This window comes from Budorcas taxicolor, chromosome 14 (assembly GCF_023091745.1).
Source record: "Budorcas taxicolor isolate Tak-1 chromosome 14, Takin1.1, whole genome shotgun sequence".
Taxonomy (NCBI): Eukaryota; Metazoa; Chordata; class Mammalia; order Artiodactyla; family Bovidae; genus Budorcas; species Budorcas taxicolor.
Window position 1 is genome coordinate 36,354,175 of NC_068923.1, and position 18,618 is coordinate 36,372,792.

Sequence of the window (18,618 nt, forward strand, 5' to 3'; positions counted from 1 at the left end):
TCCTCCTCTTTCACTTCAGTTCAGTCACTCAGTCGTGTCCGACTCTTTGCGACCCCATGAACCGCAGCACACCAGGCCTCCCTGTCCATCACCAACTCCCGGAGTCCACCCAAACCCATGTCCATCAAGTCGGTGATGCCATCAAACCATCTCATCCTCTGTTGTCCTCTTCTTCTCCTGCCCTCAATCTTTCCCAGCATCAGGGTCTTTTCCAATGAGTCAGCTCTTTGCATCAGGTGGCCAAAGTATTGGAGTGTCAGCTTCAACATCAGTCCTTCCAATGAATATTCAGGACTAATCTCCTTTAGGATGGACTGGTTGGATCTCCTTGCAGTCCAAGGGACTCTCAAGAGTCTTCTCCAACACTATAGTTCAAAAGCATCAATTCTTCGGCACTCAGCTTTCTTCACAGTCCACTCTCACATCCATACATGACCACTGGAAAAACCATAGCCTTGACTAGACGGACCTTTGTTGGCAAAGTAATGTCTCTGCTTTTCAATATGCTGTCTAGGTTGGTCATAATTTTCCTTCCAAGGAGTAAGCATCTTTTAATTTCATGGCTACAGTCACCATCTGCAGTGATTTTGGAGCCCAGAAAAATAAAGTCTGACACTGTTTCCACTGTTTCCCCATCTATTTGCCATGAAGTGATGGGACTGGATGCCATGATCTTAATTTTCTGAATGTTGAGCTTTAAGCCAACTTTTTCACTCTCCTCTTTCACTTTCATCAAGAGGCTCTTTAATTCGTCTTCACTTTCTGCCATAAGGGTGGTGTCATCTGCATATCTGAGGTTATTGATATTTCTCCCGGCAATCTTGATTCCAGCTTGTACTTCCTCCAGCCCAGATTTTCTCATGATGTACTGTGCATAGAAGTTAAATAAGCAAGGTGACAATATATAGCCTTGCCGTACCACTTTTCCTATTTGGAACCAGTCTGTTGTTCCATGTCCAGTTCTAACTGTTGCTTCCTAAACTTGCATACAGGTTTCTCAAGAGGCAGGTCAGGTGGTCTGGTATTCCCATCTCTTTCAGAATTTTTCACAGTTTATTGTGATCCACACAGTCAAAGGTTTTGGCATAGTCAATAAAGCAGAAATAGATGTTTTTCTGGAACTTTCTTGCTTTTTCAATGATCCAGCAGATGTTGGCAATTTGATCTCTGGTTCCTCTGCCTTTTCTAAAACCAGCTTGAACATCTGGAAGTTCACTGTTCACATATTGCTGAAGCCTGGCTTGGAGAATTTTAAGCATTACTTTACAAGCGTGTGAGATGAGTGCAATTGTGCGGTAGTTTGAGCTTTCTTTGGCATTGCCTTTCTTTGGGATTGGAATGAAAACTGACTTTTTCCAGTCCTGTGGCCACTGCTGAGTTTTCCAAATTTGCTGGCATATTGAGTGCAGCATTTCACAGCATCATCTTTCAGGATTTGAAATAGCTCAACTGGAATTCCATCACCTCCACTAGCTTTGGTTGTAGTGATGCTTCCTAAGGCCCACTTGACTTCACATTCCAGTATGCCTGGCTCCAGGTGAGTGATCACACCCTCATGATTATCTGGGTCATGAAGATCTTTTCTGTATAGTTTTTCTGTGTATTGTTGCCACCTCTTCTTAATATCTTCTGCTTCTGTTAGGTTCCTACCGTTATTTCTTTTCATTTTGCCCTCACTAATCCCCCTACCATCCAGCAGAGAAAAACTTCAAGGAAAAAAGAGAGTGATGGTGAAAAAATAAACGGTGTGGAAAATAAACTGACTCTGAAGGACTTGCCTGGTGGCTCAGACGGTAAAGCGTCTGTCTATAATGCGGGAGACCTGGGTTCCATCCCCAGGTTAATGCAGGAGACCTGGGTTCGATCCCTGGGTTGGGAAGATTCCCTGGAGAAGGAAATGGCAACCCACTCCAGTACTCTTGCCTAGAAAATCCCATGGACGGAGGAGCCTGGTGTCCATGGGGTCACAAAGAGTCAGACACGACTGAGCGACTTCACGTTCACGTAAAGGAAAATTTAACTCTACTGGGGATCTCAGATTACTTATTTTGTGTCTTTTTTAAACATCAGCATTGGATATTTCTTTTTTAGTAATATCCATGTATTTATTTTTGGCGGCACTGGGTCTTCACTGCTGCTCAGAGTGTTCCCTAGTTGTGACGAGACGGGGTTGCTCTCTCGTTGTGGTTGGTGGGCTTCTCATTCCTGTGGTTTCTTTGGCTGCAGAGCATGGGCTCTAGGTGCCTGGGCCTCAGTTGTTGCCATGTGTGGACTCAGTAGCTGTGATGCACAGGCTTAGTTGCTCCCCCGCATGTGGGATCCTCCCAGGGATCAAACCTGTGTCTCCTGCTTTGGCAAGCAGATTCTTTACCACTGAGTCACCAGGGAAGCCCTATTTTATGTCTTTTGAGTAGTCATTTCTATCATCTTTTTATGTTCAATGTAAATATAGGTTGAAGTTTGTAATATTGTACAAAGAAGGGTGACTCCTCGCCTTCTCCTAAGTACAGAATGTTTTTTCCCAAGAGAAATAGCATTAGATGTTTTCAAATTTTTACACACAGAATGTTTGCTTTCCTGGGAATTTTTTAATTTAATCTAAAGATAATTTAAAAATTGAAATGGGCTGCAGCTATGCGAGATCACCTAACTTGTGTTTTCTCCATTCAGAAGGAAATCCTAGTTGAGAGAGTAGCATGGAAACATGTATATTACCATATGTAAAATAGATAGTGGGAGTTTGAGTGTGATACAGGGCACTCAACCCAGTGCTGTGTGACAACCTAGAGAGGTGGGATGGGGTGGGAGGTGGGAGGCAGTTTCAAGAGGGAGGGAACTTATATGTATATACATACATACATACATACATACATACATATATATGGCTGATTCATGTTGACATATGGCTGAAACCAACACAATATTGTAAAGCAATTATCTCCCAATTAAAAAATTTTTTAAAGAAATTCCTTTTCACATGTCTTAAAGAGAAGAAGACACTTTGGTTCTTCCCACAACTTTCTTCAACTGCTTTCATAGTAAAATATTTTTTTTAATTTCCATTCAGTATTTCTCTTATCAACTCCTTAGCAGCCTTACAATTTGCCTTGCAAAGAAGCTGAACTCCTTGGGATGGATTACGAGGAGAATGCGTATCCTTACTGAAATTAAACATATTAAAGCATTTAAATATTTTTAATCAGAACTATTACAAGGTTTAAAAAAGAGATAAAATGGCTTCCATGCAAGGAGATTTCGAACATCTTAGACCCAGTGGAGTTCATACGACTTTTCTTTGCTTCACCTCATTCCACAAAGATCACAGCACAGGTGGTTTTATGTTTTTTCAGTTATTATACTCTTTCAACTAGGTGAATTCGATAAAGAGTCCAGCCAAGTGGGTCTCCGGCTTTTATATCTGTAACTAAGAGACAAGCTCTAAGCATGCTGAAGCGATTCCGGTTTCATGACCTGCTACTCTTTGCTCTATAATCAGCTTGAATTGGGCAACATTTTTCCACAGATAAAAATCCAGGTCCAGTGGTTAGAAATCCACCCTTTCACTGCCCAGTGCCTGAGTGCGACCCCTGGGAGGGAAACTAATATCCCACAAGCCTCACAGTACAGCCAAAAAAAAAAAAAAATCAGGAAAATTAGGAGGACTGTTTTAGTCCAGAAAATGTGAAGATGAAAAAAGCCTGGTTTCCCTTCTAGCAGCTTTTGCTTCTGGCCAATTTGTGAAAACAACCAGAATGGGACTCTTTGACCTGGGAGCAAGCATGTTCAAAGCGAGCCTGAAGGAGCAGGTGTGAGAGGAGGCCTCAGAATCAGAACCTGAGAGGCAGCACCACTCCGGGGTCACCCTCACCCCTCGAGGTTGTTAGCCCTGGAGTTCTACAGTCAGACACACACTAGTCTATACGTCTTCTCACCTGTCATGGACCCCAATCCGATCCCAGTCTGTGGGCGTGGTGCACAGTTTGGAATCGATGAATTTGGATGCCTGCTTTACTTTGCTAGTCACATCAGCTCAGGCAAGTTATTTGGCCTCCCTTTGGGTCTCTGTTTCCCTGAGTGCTTCAAAGTGTGCGGAGTGCAGGGTGTGGTGTGCACTTGTTGGCGGGTGGGAGCAGGGGCTGGACTCAGATTAGGGATCGGGACTGGCTTCCCTACGGAAAGGAATGACGCTTAAATTCTCACTGAGAAGTGGGTTTTTTAATTTTTTTTTTTCAAGTTTAAGCACAGCATTTTCTGTCTTCCTAGAAGAGGGAAACCTGGCAGGGTGGCTGGGGGACCGACTTAGCCAGAGGAAGGCTTCCCAGGAAGAGCGGAGAAAACATCAGGTCCCAGCACAGCTCTTCTGTCTCCCAGTAAAGGAAGACAAAGCATCAGGAAGATTCACGAAGTCGCCCGTCGAGGTGCTGTCAAGAGGCGCCCCCTGCCGACCAAAACTCGCACTTCCCTCGGGAAGAATTTAAGAACTCAGGCCCTTGAGTTGACTATGCATGCAGGGTTTACCTGTTCTGTGATTCTTTCTGCTATTGTATATGCTTGAAATTTTACACAATAACAGCTCTTTGAAAAAGCCCTTTCTCACTAGCTTCAGTTCTGTTGTGAACATGGGTCCTAACCCTGAGACCAACCCTGGGCTGGCCTGTGGTGAGGTTGAGGGGGCTAGGAGAGCTGCCGTTCTATACTCCTGAAGGAGAGGGAAAGTGTCTCACTCTGTTTAGAGTGCGTGGTTCAGTTCCCTGAACCTCCTACGAACCTCCTACATCTAGAGAATTAGGCTATAAATCCACATAAAGCATTCTCTGGGTTTTTCCAAGAATTCTTGTTTATGCCCAGGCCACAAACAACACAACGGGAGAACAGATTTCATTTCATAATGTTTTGGCATTTGCAGCTCAGACTGAAATCGCAAAAGCAGAAGAGGAGAGCAATGAAGAATCGTGCAAAATTTTTGCATATCTCTTCCTGTGGTTCTGACTGTATTTAGAAGCCCTTCCTTCCTGCCTTCCTTCCTGCCTTCTCTCTTTCTTTCTTTTCTTTAGGTAATGTACTCTTCAAAAACTGTCCAGAGATAAAAGACAAAGAAAGCCTGTGGAAACATTCTAGATTAAAGAAAACTAAATGGATGAGCCCAAGTGGTCAATCCTGGTTTTCCACTGTTTGGGCTTCTCAGGTGGCTCGGATGATAAAGAATCTGCCTGCAATGCAAGAGACCTGGGTTCCATCTCTGGGTCAGGAAGATCCCCTGGAGAAGGGCATGGCAACCCACTCCAGTATTTTTGCCTGGAGAATCCCATGGACAGAGGAGCCTGTTGGCCTACAGTCCATGGAGTCACAAAGAGTCAGATAAAACTGAGGACACACACATACATAAGTATTGTTACAGCTCGTGCTACGGCTCGTTACTAATAAACTAGTTGCAGGGCAGACTGATCTGACCTTTCAGTGACAACGTGGAATTCTCCCTCCCTCCTGAAGGAGGTGGTGTGTTTTAGAAGAGCCTTCTCCACATCAAGACCACAAAGGTGATGTTTCAAGTGTAGTAGGGAGAGCACGAGTGGAGGGAAGCAGTAAGAATATTTATTTTTTTAATCCGGAAAGATACTTTTAGGGGGAATACTAACTAAACGGGCTCACTGCCTAATAAGAAAAGCAGTTGATAAGTGATTTCCGCACAATGTTTAATCTGTGAAAGATTACAAGATGAGTGACAGTGAGCAGGCATTTCTTCTCTGAAGCAGAAAGAAGCTGTAGAAAGAGTCCCAGATCACATGAGGGCAGAGAGCACACCAGGTGCCACAAGAAACATGGCCAGGGAGACCCCACGGACTCCTTGCCTTATTTTCAAGAAATAATTGACTTTCTTTGGGGACTGAGCTACATTTATTCCTGTTTAGAACCAGAAAGGTAACCAACTAGCCCCTTGCCTTGCCTGTGATTATTAGTTCCTTTCAATCATAGCATCCCAGAGCTGACAAGGAACCTTGGAGATTATCCACCTTCTAAATGAGGATGCCAATTTAAATCATTGTCCAAAGTCATGGAGGTCATCGGTGGCAAAGTTGAAACAGCCACCCAGTTCTATCAACATGCAGTCCACAGTTATATTCCCACCAAATAAAACGACCTCCGGAATCTATTTTTGCTGAATACACAGGAAGCTAACACCCCTCCCCGTTTCCAGCCCCCACATCCCACTCTCATCCTGAGTAGCATTCTCATCAGCTCCATGTCTTCTCCATATGGTGGGGGACCGTGGAGGACAGATCCTAGGAGTCCCATCTACAGTCCAGCTAAAACTCAGAGAAATGAAGAGCTTTGCGGCGGTGGAAGCTAGCCTGTCCTAAACCCCCAGCCCCATGTGACTCCTTTCCAGTGTATCGCACCTTTGACAGCTTGTCTTCCCACTTGCCTTTATAGGTTTCACAGCGGCAGCCTCGCTGGTATCCCTGGCTTGGGCCTTGGCCTCCTACCAGAAGGCCCTCCGGGACTCTCGTGATGACAAGAAACCCATCAGCTACATGGCGGTGGTCATCCAGTTCTGCTGGCACTTCTTCACCATCGCGGCCAGGGTCATCACCTTCGCCCTCTTCGCCTCGGTTTTCCAGCTCTACTTTGGGATCTTCATCGTCCTTCACTGGTGCATCATGACCTTCTGGATCGTCCACTGTGAGACAGAGTTCTGCATCACCAAGTGGGAGGAGATCGTGTTCGATATGGTGGTGGGGATTATCTACATCTTCAGCTGGTTCAATGTCAAGGAAGGCAGGACACGCTGCAGGCTCTTCATTTACTATTTCGTGATCCTTCTGGAAAACACAGCCTTGAGTGCCCTCTGGTACCTCTACAAGGCTCCCCAGATCGCGGACGCGTTTGCCATCCCGGCGCTGTGCGTGGTCTTCAGCAGCTTCTTAACCGGCGTGGTTTTTATGCTGATGTATTATGCCTTCTTTCACCCCAATGGACCCCGGTTTGGGCAATCACCAAGCTGTGCTTGCGAGGACCCTTCTGCCGCCTTCGCTCTGCCTCCAGACGTGGCCACGAGCACCTTGCGGTCCATCTCCAACAACCGCAGTGTCGCCGGCGACCGCGACCAGAAATTCGCAGAGCGAGATGGGTGTGTCCCTGTCTTTCAGGTGAGGCCCACGGCCCCATCCACCCCATCCTCTCGCCCACCACGGATTGAAGAATCCGTCATTAAGATTGACCTGTTCAGGAATAGGTACCCAGCGTGGGAGAGACACGTTTTGGACCGAAGCCTCCGAAAGGCCATCTTAGCCTTCGAATGTTCGCCGTCTCCTCCAAGGCTGCAGTACAAAGACGATGCTCTCATTCAGGAGCGGCTGGAGTATGAGACCACTTTATAAAGCGAGAGGACTTGGAGGGGCCACGACCTCCAGACAGAGGGGTGACAGCAGGGCTGTGGCAATAAGGAAACTCTCCCCTAGAGCAGGGTGATGGGCTGTGAGACTCCCAATGTGACCCTCATCGGATACGTGTCTGACCCTCCGACAGCAGACTGCCTGCTGCTGGCCTCTTTTCAAAGAGCAGCCCCCAAACCCTCCTACTCCATCTGAAGGGAACAGGCCAGCTCAGTGGGACTCCTTGTTGCTGCCAACCCCTCCAGCCCAATCTTCAGCACATCCATCCAAGGGTACTGTTGTGATGGGAAATACTGCCTCCAATCAGTAGGGTGTTTGGATGGAGTTAACTGATCTTTGCATAAAAATATACTGAATCACACATACACACATGAGTACACACACAGTAACACACATGCCAATCCTCTGTCAAAATAGTTTGGGTGATTTCTCTTGATGCAAAGCTGTGATTCCTGCAGGAATAGGAAAACAAAGAGAGAGAAAACATATCCCTCAAGACTCCAGAAAAACAAAGAAAAAACAAATTAAAAAAATATAGTGAAGCTTAGAAAGAACTCATAAACCATCCTCATGTGAAAACCTTACCCAATGGACAGAAAACCCAAGTGTGTTTACACATGTATTAGAATTGATGAAATGGTTCGTTTTCAACGCACATCAGGATTTTTTTTTTCCATTTTAAATTTTCAGTTGAGAACATCTCCTATTATAGAAATCCTATGCAGCCCATGGATGGCTTCTGACAAGACCAAGGAGCTTGATACCTTAGTGATGTAAGTTCAGTGATAATCAGGATGCAGTATTCAGTTGCAAAAAATGTAACAAAACCACGGAGAGGAAGCAGGAGCAAAAGGCAGAATGAGTGTCTGATTTCCTGGCCTGTGCAGCTCACACGGGAAGGTCAGGGCAGAGCGGCGGGAGAGATGGCCAGTGTTCAGGTGCAGGAATGTGATGGCGGGCAGGCAGGATTTCAGAATACGCCATGCCACACCCTTCTAGTGCCAAAGTCCATCCAACACGAGACTGACGAGAAAGCCCTGAACGGCTGAGCATGGGTGGCGTGAGCCCCACCAAAGCAGAAGAGTGCTCGAACAGTCAAGTCCTCCCTGTGTAAAGGACCCCTCTTCCCCTACCCCCAAGGTCAAAGTGATGTGTCTTTTAGAGGCTTTGGGACACATTTTTGTAAGTATGAGCCCACAGGTACAGTGAATATGCTGTGAGAAAACCCTTCTGAACTGATTGAGGGCTTATCACTAGATCCAGCTAAGATCTGTATTTCAGTCATTTTGTAAAGTCCCACTCTTACAACAAGCTTCTGGGTTTTAAATACCTCTGTCCAGCAAGTAAACATTCCCCACTTTCTGTTCCCAGTGTCCCCCCCCCACCCCGCCACCCCCAGTCATGGTGCTTTTTGTTGCATTAAAAGTGCCGGTCAAACTTTGATAGTATTTTTTTATAGTTGGTGCAGAGTGGAATAACTCATGGATTATTTCAATATTTTTGTAATAAAAAAATATAGGGTATACATATAGGCATCATCACTTTTTTTATAGACCTGGGATCGTTTAAAATACTTTAAGCATCATAATTACTTGGGATGTAGAAACTGGTCCACAGATCCCATCTGCCTGCCTCAGCAGATCAAGAACACATGTCTCTTGCAAGATCATCCTACTTTGCCATGTCGGTGCCCCCAGGAACCTGGCCAGGGGTGCTATCAGAATATCAGGGGACGAGAGAATCAGCTTAACTAGAAAGGGCTTGTCAAGACTGGCCAATGTTTCCCAGGAAACCAAAGATGGAAGTGATGACTCTTCCATCTCTTATGACAAACCTGACCACAGTGGGCAATGTCTTGAACGTCCTTTTCCAGTTTTATATCTACCCAACTGATGCACTAAATATTAGTCAAGTCACTTTTTAAAATAAAAATGTCAGTTTAACTTAATTATTCAGTTATCTGGACTGTCCAATTCACTTAAACAGTCAAGTTCTAGAGCCACTACCTGTCGTGACTGTGTCGTACAGAGGCAGCCGTCCCTATGATGACACCCACAGCAGGTGACAGAGAGCTCGAACTAGGACTTTTTTTGGTACTAAGTCCAAAGGCAGTGTTTAAAAAGTAGATGATTTTTATCAGTAGACATAGTTTCCTAGTACTCCATGATGGATCCTCCAAGCAGCAGTCCACTAAAAAATAATAACCTTTGGTTTAGATGTGAAAACGTTACCTGGTTACCAGGAAAGGCCCAGAAAGATGCTCTTCTTGCCAGTAACTGGCAAAAAACATTCCACTCCCCACTCTAGAAGGGAAAAAATGATTATATTGGCAAATTCTTCACTTTGGTGCCGGCCCGTGGGTCATTAGCTTCATAATTAATGATCTTTTGGAAACCAAATTGCTCAGTTGAACTATCCCTTTGATTCCATGAGTAAATCACAGATGATAATGTCAGTCAACAAATACGACAGGTCCCATCACTCTTCAATCATGTAAATCCTAAGTTATTTCTCAACTTGATCCTTCATTTAACAGGTGAAGAATCAAAATGAGTGCGGTGTGACTAAAAAAATGCTGTGCTGTGCTTTGTCTTCAAAGTGAGAATGCAGTCAGGAGGGTGCAAGAAGTTTGAAATTTTCAGTGATTTTACCAAATACTGTAAATACTCTGTTATCCAACATACTTAAAAGGTGAGGGTTTAGTCAAAAAAGCTTGTTAAGGAAACGACATCTCCACCATGTCATAAATAACAAGACTTCTCAAGATTACAGACGAGAACACCAACATGACAACAAATGTTACTTCCAAGGAGAATCATGGCTTAATCTTGCTTCCATGATTCAGAAAGCACTGTGTTGACATCAAGCATGTATTTGTTTCAGATACACTGATAACAGAGCATTTCCAGTATTAGGATTTAAAGAGACATTGTCAACATACAAAGGAACAAAGTTTGATTTTCATATTTATACTTTAGTATAAACCCTAAGATTTTATTTTCAGTTGACCACTAAATTCTCCACAAGAGTAGCTCAAGAATCCAAAAGGAACAAGCCTTACAAATTGGAACCTACAAATTTGTTAGCATACAAATCGGAAACACTGGATTCTTTATCTGTGAGCTCCAACATCTTGTGCTGGGTCTGTTGGGTCACTTGGTGTGGGGCGGGGGTGGGGGGGGGGGGGTGAAGGGTTTGTCCTTAGTATTTAATTTTGCATAGGGCCATGAGTTTTCTAAAAGAAAATATTATAAATTTTCTTCATTTTTAAATGAACGTTTCTCAGTGAAACTCAAGATGAGGACTGAGACTTTAAGTATTTGTGTGGAAGAAAAAAAAATTTTTTCCAATGTAAGTCAAAGTTTGGTCCCTCAAAATGACTCTGTCCTTTAAATCTTCTCCCATTCCTGTTGTTCTTCTTAACTATGTACTATCTAGTTCAGTAACCTGGACTTTGTAGACACTTTGTTACTCTTCTTTTATGATATTGCTGTGAACCCAACAAATGAAATAAATTCTCCTACCGACATGGCAAGAATATGCAATTCAAGTATTAGCAAAAGAAAAATACATAGATGATCTGAAGATGTATTTATACTTAATTTCTAAATGGCCCATTTCTTTGGCTCTATGAATAAATGAAGTAATAGCACTGACCAATTACAAGTGAATAGGAATAATTGAAATCTCAATGACTTTTTTAAAAAGATATTGTATAGATGTGTGTTTAGTATGGATAACACACATATTACATATAATATATGTATACACACAACTAATGGATGAAAAGAGTAAAATATATACTGTTGTTAATGCATATAAATGTATGTTATTGACACATAAACTTCTAGATAAAAAGTTTTTTCCCACTCCTTTTCAGCATCACCTCAAGTGTAGAATCCATGTCTGTAAGACATCAACACACTTGAACTTGGGTTGGAAATGTTGCTGTTCAGTCACTAAGTCATGTCTGACTTTTTATGACCCCATGAAATGCAGCCCACCAGACTTCCCTGTCCTTCACCATCTCCCAGAGTTTGCTCAAACTCATGTCCATTGAGTCAGCGATGGTATCTAACCATCTCATCCTCTGCCACCCTCTTCTCCTTTTGCCTTCAATCTTTTCCAGCATCAGGGTCTTTTACAATGAGTCAGCTTCGCATCAGGTGGCCAAAGTATTGGAGCTTCAGCTTCAGCATCAGTCCTTCCAATGAATATTCAGGGTTGATTTCCTTTAGGATTGTCTGGTTTGATCCCTTTGCAGTCCAAGGAACTCTCAAGAGTCTTCTTCAGTTGGAAATATCTAGATATAATTTAGCATTTTTAGCTTGAATGAGTTTTCCCACTCCTCAAGGAGCTTGTCTTTAGAGAGGCAAGAATAACCTTGAGTCATTTCAAAGATTCTTTCTCTGAACTTATTGAAAGGAGTAAAGAAAACATCTGGTGTCCTTAGCAGGATTATGTAAGGTTACGTATTTGCCTTTCAGTATACCAAATATCATTAAGGGAAACAAGTTCTGACACATGTTTGGAGAAGAATCCAGAGATTTTTTTTTTAATCTAATGAACCCTTTCTGAGATTACATATATGTTCCCCAGCATTCTCTTGAGTCTTTGCCCTTAGCAATTGCTGTTTCCATATAAAGCTTGGATGAGGTGCCTGCATTTTGATGTTTTTAAAGCCTTTTAAAAAAACATATCTCAGGCTGTCTTTCAGAAAAACAACTCAGAGAATGGTTGATGTGTGCAGTGCAAACAGCAGGACTGAGGTGGTCATTTCTCTAATTTCAGTGATGGGTGCAAATCGACTCATGTTTGTTTATCTTCAGCAACCCCGAGTCACACTTGAAAACAATCAAATTGCTGGCTTCTGTCAGCTTGTGACTCATAGCCCCCCCACCCCACTCCCCCACTTCTACCCATCTGAAGCAGGAGCCTTTTAAACTGGCTAAGGATGGGCCATTCCTCTCTCACCCCCAACCCATCCCTCCATTTCTAAGTTTCTGGTCCCCACTTGTATCAGAGTATCTGGACATTGGGGTGGCACCTCCTCTCCTCCACTGGGCAGGCTGCACTGTCTCCCACAAAGCGCTCTCTGTGGACATGTGTCTTGTCCAGGGGCTATCCTAAAAATGAGCTCATGGAAAGATGCAGTAAGCGTCTGTGATCAACAGCCTCCAAAGTGAAACTCTGTGGCATGTGGGTGGAATTGTATAAAAACACAATGAGCCATTTAATTTTGCTAATTGTAGCAATTAGGCAAGCTCTCACACAGCAGATAGCCAAATGGAAGACGTGGCAAAGAGCCGTTTACCCACAGAAATGAGGGGTTCAGAAGTTCTCCCTTGAGTGTTTGAGGCATTGTGTTGTTTCACCATCCATCTGAAGCGCTTTCTCTAGATTTCATAAGGAAAAAAAAAAAATCAAACTTCTGTAATATTGCACGTAACGATCTAGCCAAGAAATCAAACCTTTAACTTTTTCTGGATATGTTGTTGCTCAGTTGCTAAGTTGTGTCTGACTCTTTGTGACCCTATAGCCAGCCAGACTCCTCTGTCCATGGGATTTTTTAGGCAAGAATACCGGAGTGGGCTGCCATTTCCCTCTCCAGGAGATCTTCCCAACCCATGGTTCAAACCTGTGTCTCTTGCGTTGGCAGGTGGATTCTTTACCACTGAGCCACCTAGGAAGCCCCCTTTCTGGGTCTATATTCTGCTAAATAAGGGTCAGTTAATGTCCTTGAAATATCTAGCTGCTTTGCTAATATCATTTTCATAATATACCGATGTAAGTCAGAAACACTGACTGAATCAAATTTTTGCTTTGGTTATTCCCCTGCCCTACCCCTCTAAGACTTACGCCATTCATTTCCCTGTATTAATGGGAACTGACTGAGCCCAAGAGCATCAAGGATTAGCCAGCTTTATCTCCATGATCTCATTCCATCTTCTCTGCCATCTATGAGTTAAGTTCCATTTACAGACAAAACTTAAGCTCACAGACACTAAATTAGGCAAGGGTCCCATAGCTGGAAACACTGGGGCTGAGAGATGAACACAACTTGTCATGACTTCTCACAACTGCAAATCCTTCTAGAAAACCAAGGAATATTTTCCCACCAAAATCTCTTCTGTCCTTGGCAAGATCTCAGGAGAAACAAAAATATGGTCTGATGATCCAATTTTTCAAGAGAATTTCATTCAAAAATCAAAAAGGCCCTTCAAGATTAAAAATAAAAAAGTCAGTGATGAGAAACAGAAGTCTTTATCACTTGTCATTGAATTTTACTGCGACCCCCTAATTCAGAGTAGGCAGATAAATGCTTGTATTTCATTCCAAACAACTCTCTCTCCCCTCTTCCATAGCTCTACTTTGCACTAAAATAAGTGATAAATATAAATTAGCCTGATGGTTCTTTTCTTGTATTCTCTATATGTATGCTACCATTTTCCAGTTAGGTAAACAGAAAGACAGCCAAACCCCGCTACTTGCCTTGACCTTCAGACTGGGAGAAAAAGGAGAGATGGGGGTGGGGAAAGGAAGAAGGAAAGATGAATCTAACAAGTCTTTGAGTGACAGTGTGTGTGTGTGTGTGTGTGTGTGTGTGTGTGTGTGTTTTAGTCGCTCCATTGTGTCTGGCTCTTTGTGACCCCCATGGACTGTAGCTCACCAAGCTCCTCTGTCCTTGGGATTCTCTAGACAAGAATACTATATTGGGTTGCCATTCCCTTTTCCAGGGGATCTTCCCGACCCAGGGATCAAACCCAGGTTTTCTGCTTTGCAGGATGATCCTTTTCTGTCTGAGCCACCGTATTTTCATATTATAAAATAACTCTATTCCACTGCCATAATTTGCCCTAAATTTCATTTAATATCTTGCAGGTCACCAAATTTAATATGTACACGGATTACTATACCACCAGTTGAACCCTCATATAAATCTGGAAATTTCCTCTTAGATGGCAAGTTTATACCTAAAGAATATAGCATTTACCAAATATTTGTGGAGTTGGATTATAAAATAACGTATGTGTCTTCTCCATCCTCAACTTAGACATAATGTGTCTGGGATCCACAGGATGACAGAGTTGTGACCCATTCAATGATTCTGTTGTATAGGAAGTAGTGTGCGGGGGCTGAATTCATGCTAAAAAGGTGGCCACAGCAATAAACCAAAAATGTTCTCAATCCTGGTGTTTATTTTAAAAAATAGATGCAGCCATCAGTCTGAGTGTAATATGTTAAAAATACAAGTAATCTGACTTCTGACTTTGATATGACTTAAACAGATCTTTATGAAGTTAGGTTAAATTAGGCATCATGAACTTTTATAGAGAATAGCATCTAAACGAGATTTCAATGTTACTTGAGAACACTTCTTTTAAAAATGAGCACGACAGAGATCCAAAGGGATCAGGCATTTTTCATTATCAGAATTCCTTCAGCCATTCATCTATCAAGTGTGATCTATATGCCTGGCAGTGCCAGGCAATACACAGTCACACGTGGAAAGAATTCCATATTCCAGCAGCTCACACTTTGGTCTTTGGTAGCAGAAGAGTCATCTGACTTCAGCTATAGTTCTTTCTGTCCTATCACACTGCTTCTCTTCTTAATGTCTACATTTAATTCCATACCAGAACAATAAAGAAACATAAGTTTTTCCAATAAGCCTCACAATACACAGTTAGCCTGCATAGTGGCAAACATAAGGTTACAGTATAAATATAAAGATAAATCAACAACAGATGGCTGCTGATAAAGAGAAAAGTAGTTTTGTAATTTGTTCTTATGCCTCTCCAACACTAGATATTTTTAAGTCAAGACCACAAAGCAAAAATAAATTTTGAGACACTCTTTGGCATAAAGTATTGATTCAGGGTTTCCCAGATGGTGCTGGTGGTAAAGATCCTACCTGCAATGCAGGAGACACAAGAGGTGCAGGTTTGCTCCTTGGGTCAGGAAGATGCCCTGGAGGAGGGCATGGCAACACACTCCAGTGTTCTTGCCTGGAGAATTCCATGGACGGAGGAGCATGGTGGGCTAGAGTCCATAGGGTCACACAGAGTTGGACACGACTGAAGTGACTTAGCATGCACGCATGCGCTTTTGACTCAAACCAATCATCTTTGAATCAGCTTTGGAGATATTCCTGAGGATTTATTTTTAAGAAGAGATGTGAAATCAGCATGCTTCTGAGATGGCACTTCTCTGACCTTCAGGAAGCGTCTTTGATGAGCACTTATGATACCTTTTTGTCCCAGTCACCATTCTGGGGTTTTTTTGGTTTTCTTTTTTTGGCCACATCATGCTGTATGTGGGATCTTAGTTCCCTGACCAGGAATCAAACCAGCACCCCATGGTGCTTAGAAGTCTTAGCCACTGGACCACCAGGGAAGCCCCCAATTATGGTTTTTAATGGAGTTCTGGCTGGCCACAGAGGAATGGAAAAAGGACCATCAGTTAAGACAGAATGAGGATATGTTGTGAGGGACAAGGGGCATGTGCGTTTACAGAAGTGCACATGGGGCATGCAGGCTTGTCAAAGATCTCCTTTTCCCATCATCAGTAGAACTTCATTGCAAAAAAAAAAATCTCTCTGTACACAAAAGTTAGATGTCCCAGTAGGTTCCCTCAGAACATAGTCTGCAGCATACATGTTATTTAGGAAGAACAAATTTTCAGACATAAACCTCAGTTATTGCAACCTGAGAGGATGTTCTGAAGCCCCGTGCCCAGACGAGCAGCAGTGACCTGCATCACATTTCAGGAGAGAAGACTGCCAGCCCCACCCTGAGTGGACACATGCTGGCATGGTACCCATTCCAAGTCTCTCCTTCAATATGGCCCACAGTGATTGGCTTCCCATAGATGTAAAGAGCATCTTATTTAAAGATAACTATTGACATACATGACTAATTTCCTCTGAGTTAAATAATTCTGGTTAGGGAAGGCTATAAACTCACAGGTCCTCTGTGGAATAAAAGGAAAGAGAAAAGAAAGCATATTCATTTTTATGAGCCGAGAAACACACCAAGAATTCCTTCAGCAAAACAGCTGACCTAATAATAGTGCTAGTGTCTCAGTTCCTGCCACCATGAGTGGTTCATTATGATGATTGCCCCTGTCTCAGGGATGGTACCAGACAAGATGAGTACCCTTACTGATGTTTGCAGAGAAACATCACATTTAACACAACAGATCAACATCAGAACTAATAATCAACTTGATAAGCAAATACTACCAGCACAGTACCAACACAAAATTTTCTCTCATGCTAATATTGAAGCCTGTCACCTTCTCTGTTATTAGAATTTCAGAAAATGTAAGGTTTATTGTTTTTATTTTACTGCCATCTACCAAATTCAGCTGGTGGCCATCCGCTCTCTCTGTTGCTTGATTTGCATTCAAATGGAACTAATCAAATTCTTACTTCATTTAAGTGCTACAAATATTAATAAATGAAGATGCTGTGTTTAAACTAATTTAATTGAGCTGTTCTAGTGGCAGTCTGGTATTGAGTTGTATCAAATCAACGCTCTTAATTGTTTCAAATTAATTCATCTATCAGGAAGTTCTAAAACACCCTTAAGTGTGTTGAAAATACATTTTGGGTTTCTCTCATTGTAAGAAACCTATTTTGATTGCAAGCCAGTAGAATGGGTTGTAATCAACACTGGCGTTTCAGTCCATTGTGGTTCTGGCAGTTGGATACCACTATGATAACTTGGCAATTAACCTTCCACCTGTGGCTTTTTATTTGTGTTGCTGAGAATTCTTCTATTCAAATTGGGAGCAATAGCACATCATCCTATAATCAATGGAGATCTGTCGGTTAGTCAAGAATTGTCATTTCATATCCTTCTTTCAAAGAACCAAGATATCTAACAACTCCCCTTATTAACCTTTCTAAGGTATTATACCTAGAAAAAGGAATACATCTCTCAAGTGTGTCTTGAAAGCCTGGGGTGAAATGTCTTCTTTGGTCTGAACCAGAGTTTTGGAGTTCTATGAAAAGACGGCAGTCTCTCCTGCCTGGAGGAAGGGGAAGGGAGCCAAAGATGAACTAGCCACACCAGAAACACGAGCCTCTGCTGCACAAAGCCTCACACTGCTGATGCTATTGATTCCCTTCTCTTTTTTTACAGAAACACCTTGGAACTTGTCAAGATTTACTGAAGGTGATTTGCGTTAATTAATTCAACAGACCCTTTAATCTTGTGAATTCTTGACTTGTGAGATTGCAGTCAAGCTACTGCAAAGGGAAATGAGTCAGTTAGTAGGAAGGAGCGCTCATTCAGTGTGGTGAGGTCCGCAGGCCTGGAGAGAAAGGCCTCTGTGAAGTAGAGTGCTCCAGAATCCCTTCTCCCTGCTTCTCACTCCTTTGATGAAATTCCACCTTCTTCATTTGTTTTTGCCTTCATTTGCACAGCTTTGAAAGGCCTTCCCCTAGCAGCTCAATGGTAAAAAATCTGCCTGCCAATGCAGGAGACACAAGAGACCTGGGTTCGATCCCTGGGTTGGGAAGATACCCTGGAGAAGGAGATGGCAATCCACTCCAGTATTCTTGCCTGGAGAATCCCATAGACAGAGGAGCCTGGTAGGCTGCAGTCCATGGGGTCACAAAGAGTCGGACACAACATAGTGACTAAACAATAACGACTTTGAAAAAGTGAATGGATTCCTGGGGGCTTACATAGCTCAGTGCAGTGGGTTATGGAGACTCACCTTAAATGGATACAAATCTATTTGTGTTTGGAAATGAGGGGGGGGAGTCATTGTCATCGTTTAATGATTGATCTGAGTATAGTTGCTGTTCTTCATTTCCTGAGAGTTCTGTTGTCAGCATTGTAATAACCAATTTATAAAATTGAATTTATAATTCAATTTTGGAGGTAAAATCCCATGGCTATAGCTATGGAATCATTTGATTCCCGCCTTCCTAGGTGGTGACATTGCCAGTTTCAAACTGAAATACTTTTGTACGTGGGCTTGGCTCTCCCGTTGCTTCTCCAACCCTGTGTAACCTTGGTTATCAGCTCTGAGCTCACCAAGCTGACATTCTGAGCACCTGAGAGTTCACTGAAAAATAAACAGGTGATCTCTTAATTAAAAATCATGGTTGGGTCCCACTTGCTTCTCTTTTTAAGGAAAGGTTTGAGCTGCAAGGTAAGGATAGATGTACTTCAGATTAAAGTTTGCAAGAGTCAGACATCCATATGTT

General features: G+C 42.8%; 1 protein-coding gene across 1 annotated transcript in view; it reads left to right on the forward strand.

Annotated features, from left to right (window-relative positions):
• The window catches only part of XKR4 (XK related 4), a 308,792-nt gene extending 301,413 nt beyond the window's left edge, over positions 1-7,379 (forward strand). Inside the window, exon 3 of the mRNA XM_052651940.1 lies at positions 6,433-7,379. Coding sequence (XP_052507900.1) covers positions 6,433-7,379 — 947 coding nt within the window. The remainder of the gene's footprint in view (positions 1-6,432) is intronic.
• Positions 7,380-18,618: the final 11,239 nt, after the last annotated feature.